Genomic DNA, 17,349 nt, shown 5'->3' on the forward strand with positions numbered 1-17,349 from the left:
AACCAGGTCTTCTGATAGTCTAGTGTGCTTCTGAAAGTAGCCTTAGGATGAAAATTCAAATGATGTTAAAGCTATCTGTATTATTAGAAGAGAGAATATAGATACAATATACGTTCTCTGAAATGAGTGGCCAACTTGAAATAATGTGCATGAATTATGACCCTTGTCATTTGATTTAACAACTAAATCATGTTTCCTCTATTCCAACTCAGAGGTTTGAATAAATGTTTATTTGGGGGTAAATATAAATTCTTGCTGAAATAGAAAAAGTTTTAAAGAAAGTGTGTTTGATATGTTCAAGAGATAATTTTCAGACTAATTAAATTGAACTATTTTACAAATGAGAGGACAAACATATCAAATAGCAAGTGTTTACTAAATATTGAACAAATCAAAGGTAGTGTAAGTACTGTTTTCATGTTTACATGATGTCCAAGCTGCTTCATCATATATTTCTTTTATACCTTTTTGGTTGAATACTTCCTGGTATCTCATTAGTAAGCTCTTCCTCTACTAAAAATTCCAACTGACATCTAGGGTAGACGACTGACCAGCTAATCCAATTCCCAGCAGGTACATTTTTATTAGCTTCTATCCCAGTGGCTGAAACCTCTTGGCATCTCTCTTTCTATTTTGTACTCTACTGATCCAGAGAAAGTTCACAGGGCAACAGTGCTTCTCTCCCACAAAATATCCACAGATCTAATTTCCAAGAAGGGTCTGGTTCATTCAGGGATTGTCTATATTATAGTGCTTCTGACATCTCCTGCCTCAGTGTGGGTTCTTTCTAAAATGTAGCCATTGTGTGATTTAATTCCTTTTTCATTTACCATATTGATATTAGTAGAGCACAAAGAACTGTGCTTCAAAATATGATAAATTATGAAAAATATTCATACCTTCATTAATTTATCTCAACAAAGTGTTCACAACCAAACTTCACGTATCTGTTTTTATAATTGTGGGGTCCTAGTGATAGTTTTACATAAGTAAATTTTTAAATATTTTTATGTTTTTCTATAATCTACATCCATATAATGATGCTATAGATAATCAAAGAAACATTAAATTATTTATATTTTATGGGACAGCTTTGATATATTTCTAGCAACATAGAAATAAACCACTATATTTTCTACCATTGTATTAGAGAATTTGTAGAGAATCTCTGATTGAGATGTTATGTAAAATATTCTCACCTACCTGTTATTTCAAAAGCGATGGATAGGAAAGGTGCAGCACTAGCCTTTGGCATATTCTGATATTTACTTTCTGAAATAACAGGGAAATAGCACCGTAAGAATAGCCTTTTTTTTTCAAAATAGCTTTGACTAAAGTAGGCTAGTTTGTGGAAATGGTAGATAAAAGACTACAAAGACTATAAAGAATTTGTATTTCATTTAGGGATAGTGACTATTTTTATTCTCCTTAATTGGTTTCAGAGCATGGGAAAACATGAGCTCTTTGTTCATCCTTCTGTCTATCCGTTCACAGCTCAATCATCTTTCGCTCCATCCATCTACCCATTGATCCTCCAGAACTTTCTGCTGGCTTATCTCATGCTCTGTCATCCTACAGGCTCATTATCCAGGTTGTCTTTCTTAATAACCTCAAATCCTACAGACCTCATCCAGATTTCACTGTGGATTATTAGATATGTTTTCTACTAAAGAATGTTCTTAAGTTTCCTATAATATAAATCATGGCAAGCTCCATGGTGCTTTATAACCAATACTTTTGGTTTCCCTCATTTAAAAATATGTTCAATCTATTTCGAATGGAAGAATTTCTTAGCCACTGTAGTTAATCTACTTTCATTTCACTTTGAACTTGTAAAAAAATCAATTTATGTTCATGCATCCAATGATCAGCAACGTTTCATCAGCTTTCTAGGGCTTATACCAGTAACCTCGCCATGGGCAAGCCTTCTTCCTGTCACTTTCTGATAAGGGTAGATTTCATGCCAGCATAAGCTGCACACTTTTCAGCCTACTGGAACTCTAATCAGCTGGCTGAACAAAAACTGCCGAGTGTTACTGCTAGCTCTTCTCAGCGGTCAGGATCGGAAGGGTTACCTAGGTCACATTAAGTATTTCTATTCATTGTTGCCTTTACTACTGTTAACTGACTCACATGACACGAGGCCATGAAAATTGAATTAAATTATGCTAAGGTGATCAGTACCTGTGTAATATGATATGCCAAGATAATAAAGGAAGTTATATGAATTTCATATCTTTTTTTCAGTATTTTTGTATCAAGAAATTGTATTTTTGAGTTAAGTATTTTATTTTGAGTTAATGTATTTTAATAGCTTGGTTACATGTGAAAACAACTTTTCTAGAACACATAGTATAGATCTGCCAAAACAAGTGTAGATTTTGTTCTTCAAATGAAGTATAACATAAATTGCTCTTAGGGTAGGTTGTTCATGATGACACAGCCAGACTTTCTTGAGATCATTACCTTCTTTTTAGAATTGATGGAGGGAGTTATTTTGAGAGATTTCCCTCTCTTCGTAAAGTAAACCTTCATTCTTTCATAGTTATTGAACGAAGATACATGGAACATTCTTCACATCCCACAGTCAAATTGTGCTCCATTCACACATATTTATAGTCCTTGGGATGCTGGTGTATTGAATAAGTTTCCTATTGGGAAATGCTAAGTGCTTCTGGGGGGAAACTTATATAGTCTAAGTTTGAGAAGTAAAAGCTGAAACTTTTAGGGAAAAATCAACTTTTTTTCCAAAGAGGATTATAGTAGTCTTGCTGTGTGACATAAAAGGATGCATATTCCTAAGTTATTCATGTTACATGCTTCCATGATAAATATTAATTTCAGAAGAACTGATTATTTCCATATCCACTGATCTTTGCTTTGGCATTTGTTACTCCAAAAGATACATCTTACAATAATATTCTTTTTGTTTTCCCTTTTGGTGTGACTTTTATTTTTGGTACTCTGCTGTGTTTTGACAGAAGTAGGGAAAATCTATGACTAAATGATTTAAAAACGTATCCAGTTCCAATTCCAAACCCCAAAGGCTCTTTTGAAAGTAATAACCTACAGGACATAATTGACATTCAGAAACTAAACTCTGAACTACCTCTAGCAATGAAATTATACTACTCTGAGAGGATGGCTATAATAAATCCACCTAAGAGTGTTAAAAACGTAGCCATTAACGTGGCCAAGAAAATATTAATGTACTAACATTACATGTTTTATACTACTTCCTTACAACTTCAAGATATATTAGTAGAAAAATGTATCCCGGGGCTAGATTCCTAAATGAGTTGACAAGCTATGTAAAGTTAGTGGATAAAAAAACAATTAAATTTTGCAAGTTACACATGCAAACTTCCGTGATTGCTTTTCATGAATTGCTGGTCACTGGTGCCACTCCTTTTCGGAGAGGCAGTGGAGTCATCTTTTGTTTTTCAAAACACCCATTTCTCTTGGTTCTATCCTCTTTTTTCTGATTATTCTTGATCAGATTTCTTCTCGGTGTATCTCCTGCCTCCTTTTTTTGGTCGCTGTTAATAAGAACTAAGGTCTTTATTCTTTACCCTTTCCAACCAACATATTTGCTGGGGAATTATCCCATCATACCCACAACTTGCTAAATACAACATACTCATCTTTTCTGGCAAGATTTCTCTCTTTTTTTGCTTCTCTTTAATGGTGTTCTAATGCTGTTCCCTCTTGCATTCCTGACCCATTTAACTTTATGGCACATACTCCTCATCACTTGGCTCAAGTACCACTTCCCTCCTCTATGAAGGTTTCTGTTTCTGTGATCCCCCTACAGTTATTCTAAAACTCACTTATAACGCATAGCATATTGCATTATTAACTATTGGCTTGTTTGTGTGCTCTCATGATGACCATGAACATTTCCCTGACACAAAATTTGTATTGACATTTCTATCCTCACCACCTTACATAATTTTTGGAACTCTGTTAACTAAAAAATATACGTTGAATACATTAGTGACAGACATCCTGCTATCCTTCAGGTAGAGGGAAATGTAAGAGAGTTAGCTTATATAGCATTGCTTAAAAATATCCATATTTGTATGGACATAAAAGCTACTAATTGAATATAAACTTGATCCAATAATGATTAGAATTTCAGAGTAATAGTAATATATGATAATATATACATTTAGCCCTGCCCATCTTGAAATCACTTATCCTTTTGTACATTTATTATATCTGGTCCAAAACTGAGATTTAAACAAAAATATTCTAAAATGTGTTTAATTGAAAGATTAAAATAAGTCATACCTTTGCGTTAACGGTTTCTTTTTGTTTTGTTTTTACTGTAGTTTGATTCTGTATTTATCCTGTATTGATTTCATTTATACTCAAATTGAAATTTTTACTAAATACTACAATTAACATATTTTTCAACCACATTATAAATAGAAAAAGGAGGTATTTTTTTATAAGCAGGTTGTAATTCTTATACCAAGCAAAGAAAACTTGGGCTTTAGAATATATACTTCTTTGCATATAATTACAAGATTAGGTTTTATTCCATTTTTGTAAATAATTACTCCTAAATTTTCACTCAGAGCCTGAAGTTAGAAAATTTAATGATAGATCTGTCAGCAAATCACAACTGACAAAAGATGAAATTGAATTAAATTGTTACAACCAAAACTTGGATTATTGTCCACCATAGTGGACAGCAACCATAATGTGAACAGAAATAGGGCCTTGCATGCCCCAGAAGGCTGGGTATATATCCCTGCAGCATCCCATGCCTGGTCTCCATGCGTGACCCTTGAGAAGAAAACACAGCTTACCTTCTTTGTCCTTGTGGGTCTTTAAGTGTGAGAGGAGGTTTTCATTGGTCTGCACGCAGTACACCTCTCGGGTCTGGACCCCCCCTCCACAGAGGGCCGTCTGGTTGCCTCGCCTCTTGTCCTGCTGACTGAGCAAAGGGTCCACGCGGCACTCGGTCCACTCTGTGGCTCTCCAGCCATACCTGAATAAAGAAGATGCCATCAGTGGCAGCCATGTTTACTAAAAATCTCTGTTCTGCTCATTTTTTTAAATATATTTTTATTGATTTTTTACAGAGAAGAAGGGAGAGGGACAGAGAGTTAGAAACATCGATGAGAGAGATCGATCAGCTGCCCCCTGCACGCCCCCCACTGGGGATGTGCCCGCAACCAAGGTACATGCCCTTGACCAGAATCGAACCTGGGACCCTTGAGTCCGCAGGCTGACGCTCTATCCACTGAGCCAAACCGGTTCGGCTCATTTTTTTTTTCTTAAAAAAGTAATTCAAAAAACACTTTCCTCTTGAAGCAATCGTAAACTACCATATCTCCGGTGCAGATTCAGATTCAATTTCTTCTCCTTTATCCTCAACAGTGTTCCATTTAAGGAGGAGTTTAATTTAGGATGATCTTGTTTTAATTGCAATCACTGAAAATTGCTTATAAATATTTTATTACAAGATAGCATAATGCTGAAAACATGAACTTTTATGTTCAGTTAAGCTAAACTCAGGCTTGCCCTTTTTCAATACTTATAAACAAAGGGGGGCTGAATCTGAGAATGGAAAACATTCCAAGTGATGATCAACCCCAACATTTGTTTTGCCTGTAATAAAATGCATGAAAATTGCTTCTTCATACTAGATCAAAATAATAATTGTGCTTTAGGATTAAAAAATATAACAACAATTTAGAGGTTTCTCTTCATTGTCAAGAATGAGTGTTTTTGCCCTAGCCAGTTTTGTTCAGTGGGTAGAGCATCAACCTGTGGACTGAAGGGTCAGGGTTCGATTCTAGTCAAGGGCACACACCTCAGAGTTGGAGGCTTGATCCCTGGCACTGGTTGGGGCACAGGAGGGAGGCAACCAATAAATGAGTCTCTCTCTCCCTCCACTCTCTCTAAAAAACAATGGAAAGGGGGGTGTCAATCGGGGAAAAAGGAGACATATATAATACTTTAATTAATTACTTAAATAAATAAATAAATAAATAAATAAAAACCAATGGAAAAAATATCCTCGGGTGAGGATTAACAACAACAAAAAAGAATGCGTGTTTTTCTGTAGCACTGAGCATCCCTGATAAGTGATGAAAAGAGCTGACGTTTCTAATCAGTGGATCACAGGAAAGACAATCTGTGATTCTAAATTAAAGCTCCAATCAAGATTATGATGTGGAAGAAATGTCAGGAGCTTGTCAGCCCAGCACATGCTTTAAGGAGATAGTCAGGGAACCATTTCCTGATGCCAATGAAGATAGGAACTGGTGGCATTTCTCCACCTCAAGGAAATGGATAGTCTAAAAGCACAAAGAAAATGGCTCATGCAGCACTTTGTGTCACTTTAACCAAGATGCTTCCCTACTAATCAGATTAACAGCCAGCATAGGTACAAATGGATGTGCTAATGCTCATCTCGATTAGAAGGGAAGATTAAATGGGCTCTCAGATGTCTGATCTAGACGCTCTGCTTTGTCAATGGGAAAGTTTCATGACAGGAGAGCTGACTTTCGTGCCCCTTTTTCATTTTTATAAGTGAGAGTTCATGGTTTAACAGAGGTGCAGGACGGGGGCATCAAGTAATAACAGTCTTGACACATGTTTATAAAGGAAGGACAGCATTCAGGTTAATTCTAAAAACATGGATAATTGATGCGTTGGGCAAAGTGTGGCAGGCGGCAGGCAGGGGTGTGAGGAAAGTAAAACCAAACAAATCATTCATCAGGGGAGTTAAATTAACACTTTGTATTTTTATAGAATGCAGTCTCAATTTAGGTCACCTAAGGAGTCCTATGAAAGGAATAAATGTCAATAATGTAAATTGGTGTCCTGCCGGCGTGTCTCAGTGGTTGAATGTCAACCTATAAACCAGAAGGTCATGGTTCAATTCCCAGTCGGGGCACATGCCTGGGTTGCGGGCTTCGTCTCTAGTGGGGATGTGTGCAAAAGGCAGCCGATCCATGGTTCTCTCTCATCACTGATGTTTCTCTCTCTCTCTCCCTCTCCTTTCCTCTCTGAAATCAATGGGGGGAGGGGCAGAGTAAATTGGTGACACATTCTAAAAATGCTATTCTCCCAAAAGCTGGGGGCGGAGGGGAGATAAAGAGACTCAGAATATATATATATTTTTTGTTAATGGTGCTTGAATATCTGAGAAGAGAAAGAATAAAACACCTAGCTTGAGACAAAAATAAAAGAAATTCATTGAAGACAAATACTCTGGCTGGAGATCCAGGGAAATTCCTGGAGCCTATTATGTGAAGAGGAGCATAGGAGTCAGTGGGGCTGGTGGAGGAGACAGGCAGGAAGCTCTCTGGGGTTTCCAGTCACTTGTTACATCACGGGAGAACAGAGGATTCCAAAGTGCTGCAGAATTGAAGATCTCATATAAACCATCACTATCCTTGTTAGTGTTATTCTTGTTAGAAGAGGAGGAGGAGGAGTATTTTCCTCACTGGTTCATGAAGTTCATGTTCTTTAAACGTTTGCACTATTCCAGAGAAAAACCTAATGAAGCTTGTATATATCTACTGAGAAACTAAGATTCTCAAAGTTGTTTTTTATAAATATTCTAAATAGTCTATATTCAGACAAAACTGAAATGTATTTATTGTGAAGATGATTCAAAGTAATGTCTTGGAAATCATATTTTTAATGACAAAAAGAATAAGGTTATAGTGCCAAATATTTCAAAATTTATCCGAATTCAATGAACATTTATTGGGTGCTTACTGTGCGTCAGGCCCTGAGTTATATGCGTCTCAGTTTTTAAAAAAGTGAATAGGCATAATCTTTGTCCTCAAGGAGCTTCAAGTCTTATTATTTTAAAGTAGTATTTTATTTTATTCAATAGGATTTGTTATATGTAGTAGTGAATTTTAATAGGACTTTCTTATTTTAACTTACAGGATGGAGCTTGTATTGCCTGACAACCAAATCCAACCTGTCTTCTACTTTTATAAATAAAGTTTTATTGGAACGTATCCACACCCATTTACATATTATCTGTAGCTCCAGAGATAGAATTGCATCTATTTGGCTCATAAAGCCTAATAGATTTGCACTCTTCCTCTTTAAAAAAAAAGTTTGACAATACCTACTATAGAAAATATATAAACAGAGAATTGCTGCTAAAAGTCTAGCCCTCATGGATATTTGGAAATACAGCTTGCTAAAGACACTTTTATAGGGTAAAATCATTTTTTTAGGATAGTGTTGGTAAAGAGATATTTTCTTCTCCGAATTAAAATTTGTAAAAATCACTATTTCTCAACCGACTCTTCAGCTGAAATTAAACAGCTGACCAGACTTGCCATTTGGGCAGAGACGGCAGCAGAGGCCGCAGCCTTATTTACTCACGTGGCACAGGGGGCAGCTGTCTCTCCTTGAGACACGCAGGGTTCTGTTTCCTCAAGTTCTGGACACTCCTCCTCGCTGCCAATAGGAAACTGCCTGATGATGCGTGTCCTCACGCGAGTGCCTTTAGGGGACACCATATCGTGGCAGGTTTTTGAGCAGGGGCTCCACTCGGACCACTCCGACACCTGGCACTCTTTGGTGATCACACAGGACTGGAAGGTCACTGGCAGCTTCTCCTGCTGGCACAATCTGCAAAAGAGCATTGATATTCTCATCACACACACAGGCAGTTATGAACTTGGTTTTCTGTGTTCCACAGTGAAATCAGCCTGGACATTTTTATTTCTACTTGGAGGTAGAATTCTAATTTCATTGAAAATACATCAACATTTATGATGTGTAAAAGCAGTTAGACCCAAAGCTAACATTTGCATTTCCTCCTATTTTGTAAGAGTAGTTAAACCATTCATGGGCAATAGAAAATAAAGGGACTAAGCAAAATTAGCTGAAACGAAGTTTACCATATTGTTCATTTCACTCATTCCAGATTTGTTTTAATTTAGAAAATGAGAAACCAAGAACTGTTACCGTATGATAATTTCCATTCTGTTTAGTGATTTAATTAAATAAACATGCCTGGCTAACTCAATACAATATGGTTTTAAATAGAAAAAGTATTTTGCTTAGCATTATCGTTAATATCATTTGAAACGTTAGTTGTCACTAATGCATGTTTATCCAAATAAATCAACTTTTCCAGTTCACACTTTAATACACAGTATATATATGGATATCTTAATTATTAAATATACCATAAGCATTAGAAATAGAATCCATTTATATCCATATTACTATAGGTATATCTAGTAAATATATATCTAATATTTACTGAAAAGTATTTATGTTTGAACTCATCTATCTATGCCTTCTTGAATTACAGGAATGTTGGGTTTTAAATTGTAATGTCTATATATGAAGATGAAGATGATGTTATGAATGTTCATGACTAAGGGCATATGCACTTTGAGAAGACTCCTGGAATTGAAAGGCCTTGTGTTTATTCTTAGTTGAACTCTTGCCCATTCTCAGTAACCAATAATGCATGTTTGTGAGACACAGGCAGTCTGTCGCCACGATAGAGCCATTTGTTCCAATGGGAGAATGCACTGATAGTTCTGCTTGTCATTCAAGGTGCTATATTTAACTATGGTAATCAACCATACAGAGGCAGGTCCATTTTAATGTACTAGCTCACATTCAATGCTCTTAATTTTACTGGCATGTGTTCAAAAATTGCACTCTTAGGAGACAGCTAGAAGCATCAAAGTCAATTTGTCTGAGTTGAGATGTCTGGGAAGTAGGATGAAGTGCGAGTGGTGGTCAAAGGGCCTTGTGAGTCAGCTCTGTTTTTCTTATAACCACAGAGAGGACTAAAATCCCATTTTTACTCAAATATCATGTATTGAGTATTAACAGTGCATTAGATAGAGCACTAACCATAGAGCAAAACTTCTGTGATAAGCAAGTTTTCACACTTATACTCGTGAGTTTATCTATGAAATCAGGCAAAATAATTTCCAAATGATAACCTCTATATTTCTTCCCTTACAAAATTCTACCTATTTCATTTCCTCTTGGATACATGTCCTATCCTTCATAAGATTTAATATGGATGTACTCAGGGCATATCCAAGAGAGAGAAGTACCCAGTAGGTAGAGCCAGACAGAAGGTTCAGGGTTTGGTAAAGTTGTGGATGACTTCTATACTTTTAGAAACCATGAGCATATTAGAGGAAAAAAGCTAAGGCCACAAGAATAGCTGAGCACTCACATATTGGGGCTCATTTTAGGCTTGCATAATTCACACATGGCCTTACGGTGAACCTTGGTAGGCCCATGAGCACTGTGATATTTATTAACTTCATTTTTTTATTGTTAGTGAAACTAAATATAATCATCCATGGTTGCTAAATTATTCAGCTGCCATCCTCTAACCATTCTCTGCTTTATTCTGGCCATGCAAAAAGTTGACACTATAGAGCTTAGGGGAACTATCTATTCTAGTTCATTATGATTTTCATGAGAACATGACCCTCTGGGAAGTCAAAGGCATGAGCTGTGCTTGTTGGTTGTCTGTGGACCGACACCATCTCAATTAACTGGAAGCTTGATAGACCCGCAAAATTTCAGATCCCCAGGCTACCTACTGAATAAGAACAAGTATTTTCACATTCCCAGGTGATCCATATGCACAATGAAGTTTGAGAACACTGGTCTAGAGCTAACTGCTAATCAGTCGAAAAATATAAAGCCACCCAATAATTACAATTGGCAAATGAATCTTTATCAGTGCAGCCTTATTTCTTTCAGACAGTGGGAACCGACTAAATCACACAAAAAGAAATTTAGTATCAGATATTAGGTGGTTTATACAGTAATTGGATAGGCTGGAGGAAAAGGCTTCTAAGACAAGCCTCCAGCTTTCAGCCCTCAGAATCACTTCACCGTTTCTCTGATCCAGAAAGCTTCTTTGGTGGCTACAAGAAGCCACATTTCTGGCACTAAGTTCCCTGTTAAATGGGTACTTCTGCCTCTTCCTTCTGACTTCAGTTTAAAATCCAAGCCCAGATCTAGCACGTTATTGGAGTCTAATCAGATCCAGAAACCTGGCTGCAAGCAACTTTGCACACTTTGTTGTAGGATATAGTTTTCTGCCTTTGAAGTACAGGAAATCCCACTAGCTCAGGGCTAGTCAAAATGTGGTCCATAGATGTGTGCAACTGCTCCTGAGGGCTGTGCAATGAGCTAAGCACAGAACTGAAAGTAAACGCTGAGGCATGTTTACAGCAATTTGAAGTCTGCAACCCTCAAGTGCATGACCAGTGGACACAATTCACTGAACATTGTATAGGCCAGTTTTGTTCATGTTGAATTCTATGGTGAGAGGCATATGGCATGAGCTACATGCTAGACATACACAGTACAACCATGTTGTTGGAGCTGCAGGAAATCAAATAAACATAGAGATAAAAATCAGCCAGAATCTGATCCTTTAACATAGATAGCTTGAGAAGCACCACACTGGTGGTACTGGATGACTCATGAGTCTGCTAACCTGCGGTAACCCCCAAACCCAGCTCACTTCCTAGCTTCTTCATTAGGCCAATGGAGTGTGATGAGCTCATATGATTTTTCATAAATAGAAGTCATTTGGGCACTTAAGAACATATTATCTATAAACAGGATCCTTAGCAATCTGTCTTTTTTAGCTCCTACAGAAGAAGTCAATAATAAGCACTTATAATCTTATTGAATTAAAGAACATTTTTTTCTTTCTGTAAAGGTACAAACCAATTCAATAACATTATTCATGTTACAGGAAGATTGTTTATATAGAGGATATTACCCTAAACCTTTTCATAATATCAACAAGCACCCCCAAATTTTATATGAACGAACACAACCTGGTGTTCAGAGAAGATTAAATTTTCATTTTGTTCGTATGAAGCAAAATATATTTGTGGGCTTGATACTCTGTTATGACAACATGGTCACACACTTCATTTGATTAGGTAGTTTGTTCTAAGAATGAGAGTGGCTGTCTTAATCCTGGTCAGCAAAATGTAAGGGTAAGGGGGCTTAAACCACATATAGAGTATTATTGTAACTCTAGTGACTATTTCAGAAAAAAAAGACATGCTTTTTGAGGTAGATGCATTTTTTGCATATATTGGTACATGACTGATATGGTCCTGAGAGCCATCAGCCAATTGACAGTCCTTTCCATGGTCCCATACCTTAGGAGTACATATGAACAGATTTAATGTTAAAATTATATTCAGAGATGAATAAAAGAACATGCTTTTTCAATGAAAAAAGTGAATGGACCCAGAGGACTGCCCAGTTTTTCTGAGTCCCCAATCTGTAGCAAGTTAGAAAACGATGACTTCTGTGCTCAGAGTCAACAGCCCCCAGACTTTCCTAAGCTGCCATTCCTGAGTTGCATGACTCTGACCTGGTAGCTGCCACTCTTGAGTTGCATGACTCTGACCTGGTGGCAATTACTCTGCCCCATAGCTTTCCCTACCTGGTGAAATTACATTTAAGACTCTTATGTTTTCATAGCCTAACTAGTCTAATTTCTTATAGGCCTATGTTTTCAGATGGAATCTTTAAAAAAACAAACAAACAAAAAACCAACAAACCTTTCCAAGCTTTAACTACATTCAAGTTGCAGTCCTTTTTAAACACAAAATTAAATTTCCTATAAGTTACCATTTATTTATCAATGTAAATGAGCAGTTAACAAATTTTTTGAGCTAATTTCATTCTCTGAGGGTGCCCTTTCCTTCACAGAATTCGGCAAGTTAGAAGCAATAATTCTTTTGGAAGCAAAATGCATGCACAGTCAAACCACTTTAAAAAAAAAGGCAGAGGTCTTTCCCCTTGCTTTGATATTTGAAAATCTTTTGTTGAGCTGCCGGGGAACGTTGCCAGATGGTGTCACCTGCCAGCTGGAGTGATCATATGCTCCCTATTAAAGCTGAGGGCCACGCTGCCGGTCAACAGCTGAATGTGGGATATCAGCACGGCACGTCTCTAGTAATGGGATAAACTGCTACAGCAATGAGGCCTCCCTGGAAGGGCCGGTACCTACATTTTCTATCCTTTCACACAGCAAATGCTTACATGCAGCTGTTTCCTTATCACCCGTGCTGTTCAGGCAACGAACCAGAATGGAGATTCATGGCACAATCCCAAAGCCACCCCAAGTGAAAACTCTAGATAGCTTCATGAGACAGGGTAAAAACTACCTGACTTCTAAAACTGCGTTCCGTGGCATGAATCATTTTGGCAATTCTTTTCATCAAAGACATTTTTTAGCATGAAGGATTTTTTGCCACTGTTTCTAAAACATCAACTAAACAAATAAATAAATAAGTAAATAAATAAATAAATAAAAACACATAACTACATGGATATTTTAGGAATTATTTTGGGTTCTGTACCCAATTTCAATGTGTGTGTGTGTGTGTGTGTGTGTGTTGTGTGTGTGTGTGTGTGTGTGTGTGTGTGTGTGTTGAAGCAGAGGGGGTTCCCAGCACCAACAAGCAATTCTCAGACAACAGCAAGTTGTTCCAGAAATCAACTTGATTCTGACACTATCTACCCAGAGGTACCATCAGGTTCCACAGGTTAAGGGTTCAGTCCTATCAGACTGCCCACCACACACTTCAGATGCCAGTTGCAAGCCCGGATTGTCACCTGTGCTTCTGACCGACTAGCTATAAATCAGAGGTTCTCATTTCTCTCTCTTTGGGTTCCATTCATCTGCTAGAGGAGCTCACAGAACTCAGACAAACAAGCATTTTACTTACTAAATCATCAGTTTATTAGAAAAGAATATATAAGTCAGGAACCGCCAGATGGAAACGATGCATAGGACAATGTGTGTAAGAAGAGGTTTGTCACTTCCATGTCCTTTCCAGGTGTGACACTCCCCAAACCTCCACATGTTCACCAATACAGAAGCTCTCTAAACCCAGACCTTTTGGGCTTTTATGGAGGCTTTATTCTATAGTCATGATTGATTTAATTGTCAATTCCTATAAATGTTAGGCATGAAGATGATGGCAAAGACCAGACAAATAAACTTAAGAATTTGAATCTAACTTTCAGCATTAACTTTCTTCTCTGGAAGCCACCTAAATTCTCCCTTAACCTAAACTTTTATCTCGTCGGACACAGAGAGGAACACTTGATTATTTACTGTCTCTTGTTCATCTCTAATTTCTGCATGTGTGATACTATTTCTCCCCTATTGGACTTTATAATTCAAATCTTGCAGCCTTATTTTATTTATCCATTTGTTTAATTTGCCTCAATACTGGGCAAGACATAGACAACATACTCTCAATTGATAAATTTCATGATGTAGATAACCAAATAGGAAGAAATCATTGTCAATGTAGCGACTGAAGAGAGTCAAGGGTATTTTATGAGTAATAAAACTGTAGAAGAGGCTTTAAATTAGAAGACATAAAGAGTTCTTGAGAAATAGTACTTTAAAATATCCTATCCATGAATCAAAAAGTCTTTAATAAACTCTTGAGCTATGCTGTCTGTAGGATGAAGAACAGTTTGCTTAGTTCTTTCTACACTTAGAGAAATAGGAAAGCTTCATCATTTAAATGACGATAACTCTATTTGCCATTCCATAATGCATGCTTAAGGGTTTCAAAAGGCTCAGGGAAGAAACTGGGAGTCAGAAATAGGACTTGAAAATCAACATCTTTAGATACATTGCAATAAACAGGAAAAATGCAAATTCCTTACAGCTATATGGGAATTCATGCTAGAATATTTGTTCAACTTCATGAAAAACTGCCCCATTGTTAGCTATATTTTTTCTCACCATTTTTTTCAGAATGTTCCAATATACATCTCAAAGTTATTTCCCTTTACTGAAAACTAAATTTCATTGGAAATCTCTTTTGTTGAATTACAAAGTTAGATAGAAGAGGATGCTTAAGGGAGATTAATAAAAAGAGAGGGCAGATTCCCTTTTTAAATACTAATTTGACATCTAATAATACATAGAGGGTTTCAAGTTATAAATTGAAGTTTGATATAGACTCGTAATAACCATATGAAAGAACCTCACATTTCAACCTCAATAGTACATACTTGTCAAAACAATGAGAATTTGGAAAGATATTTATCAGTTAAGACACACTTTTCTTTTATTGCAGTCTGCTTCAAGTGTTAGGGAAGACCTACCTAAATCAACATTTATTGTGCAATAATAGAAATCGATCCAATTTCTATTTTAAGAGGAGAAAGATAATGCATTAAATATATGCAGATGGCACTTTTAAATATATAGATTTTCATTTTGGGGTAGGAGGATTGATTACAATATGTTATTTTATTGTGATACATATTCTATAACTGATTAATAAGGCTATCCTTCAGAGTATATTCATTCTAATATTAATGGGTAACTGTGTATTCAGACAGGAGACCTATTATATCACTTGAAAAAATAATGACTGTACATTAAATGTTTACAAGGTAATAAATATTGTTGATCAATTTCATTAATATTAACAACCATAATCATTGATTTAATGGTTTTGTAGGCATTATATTTCACTATTTGCTCAGAATAGCTACTATGCATACTGGATTTATAATCAAATGCAATAAATTCATAGATTTAATAATATTATAATTTACAGGGTTATAAACTTCCTGAACCAAAGCAATATATAAAAACACAGGCGGGTGTTGAAGGTGGTAGGTTAATCCAGGAAGCACCGCTGTGACTGAAAGGAATCCAAGATAATGCCCTCAACCGATTCCTCAATTTTATAGATGAGGTAACTATGACTCAAAAATGTTACGCAACTTGCCAAATTCATAGAATAGCTGCCACTGGCCCTTTAGCATTTTATGTGCTGCCATCTCAGAACCTACTGAGAATCCTTGAGTTCTCGATGACAGTACCCCAGCCCCAAGCTATGATATCCTGAATTACCTAAGGGAAAGGTACCATATTCCTACTCCTGGTGGCTTTAGTGAACAGCACCCAGGATGACGCCTGCTTTTCCCCTTCTCCAAAACACAGCTTGAGTTACACATGTGACCTGGGTCCTATAAGGCTAATACCACGGTGTGCAACCCGGAAGGGATAAGAACACAGCTGCATGCAACTTAAGGATGTGATTGTCCTGAGAAGGAGATAAGCAGTCACAAAGGTGTTTGGTTATTCTTCCCTGGTTAGAATAGAGCTTCTGTCTTTAGGGATATTGGGTAATGAGCGGTGAGTAAAGGCATGGGACCTCTCCTGGAGCTGTCACCTGATGGGAGGTGTAATTCTACCAGATGTGCTTCTGGCTGTGTGGCATCTAGGCTTGTCTCCCCGTCTTACCCTGGAATTCTGCACTCCGCCTATTGCCAGTAACAAACTCCTTTCTGTTTTTAAACTAACTGTTGTGGACTCTGTTACTTGCAGATAAGAACACTGACCAGTAAACTAACTTTCTAATAAATTCACTTAAGTCTGTAATTACTGCTTTGGCCAAATATATAGTGTACTCATTTTCTCTTCTATTATTTATAAATGGCTCTCAGTTTTTTTTTGTTTTTTTTTTGTTTTTAGCTTAATCCCCTCTTCAGCCCAAGGGTATGTATTTTTCTTCTGGCTCTCTTGTAGTTGCTAGTTTCTAATTGTAATGTGCAATTATAGTGACTATAGTCTGTTTGAAATAAATGGAAGCACATTGACTTAATCCAGATTTGTCTGGTCTCACACAGTGTATTTTATCCACCACATTATGTAATTTTGACCTCTGCGATTTCCTCCATTATTTTAATTACTTTAATGGAGGAAATCCATCCACAAATTAGATACTGTTTATGGTCTCTTCTATTTTCCTCTACTATTTAACATTTGAAAAAATAGTTCACTATTATTCAGTTTGTTGTACTGTATACAGAGGGCTCTACATTTATATTTTAAAACAGTTCTGTCACTAAGCTGATACTTTATTTAAAATGTTAATTAAAAAAGTCTTTCAAGCCCTAAATTTTATATGTAATAAAAATTATATAAATAATTAAATAAATATGTAACTCTCTGCACCAATGAAGGCACATTACAAGTCCCAGTAATTTTGGGCACATTTGCTACTCCTTCCTCCATAAGTTATCACAGTTTTATATTTCTTTGCTTTTAAGAGGCAAATGCATCATCACAACCTGCACCTGGAAGTTAGTTCAGCACAATGTTCTGATTTCACCTTTCTCCTCCCACTAAGTTGGACATACAACAAAATCAAGTCAAGGGGACATATGGGAGAACCCCTGTAATGCACATGTCCTGTAATAGCAATACAACCTGATAGTATTGATCCAAGGCTATTCAGAGAGGCAGAAATACAGTGTAGATGCATTCCTTTGTCCTATCCAAGA

The 17,349-nt window shown here is 36.7% G+C and overlaps 1 protein-coding gene across 1 annotated transcript in view; it reads right to left on the minus strand.

Moving 5' to 3' along the window:
- THSD7A (thrombospondin type 1 domain containing 7A) overlaps positions 1-17,349 on the minus strand; it is a 301,949-nt gene that overhangs the window by 154,860 nt on the left and 129,740 nt on the right. The window contains exons 3-4 of the mRNA XM_014452449.2: positions 8,374-8,622; positions 4,818-4,999 (exon numbers count right to left, since the gene is read on the minus strand). Of these exons, the coding sequence (XP_014307935.1) occupies positions 4,818-4,999; positions 8,374-8,622 (431 nt within the window). The remainder of the gene's footprint in view (positions 1-4,817; positions 5,000-8,373; positions 8,623-17,349) is intronic.

The sequence above is a fragment of the Myotis lucifugus genome, unplaced genomic scaffold (assembly GCF_000147115.1).
Source record: "Myotis lucifugus unplaced genomic scaffold, Myoluc2.0 scaffold_15, whole genome shotgun sequence".
Classification (NCBI taxonomy): Eukaryota; Metazoa; Chordata; class Mammalia; order Chiroptera; family Vespertilionidae; genus Myotis; species Myotis lucifugus.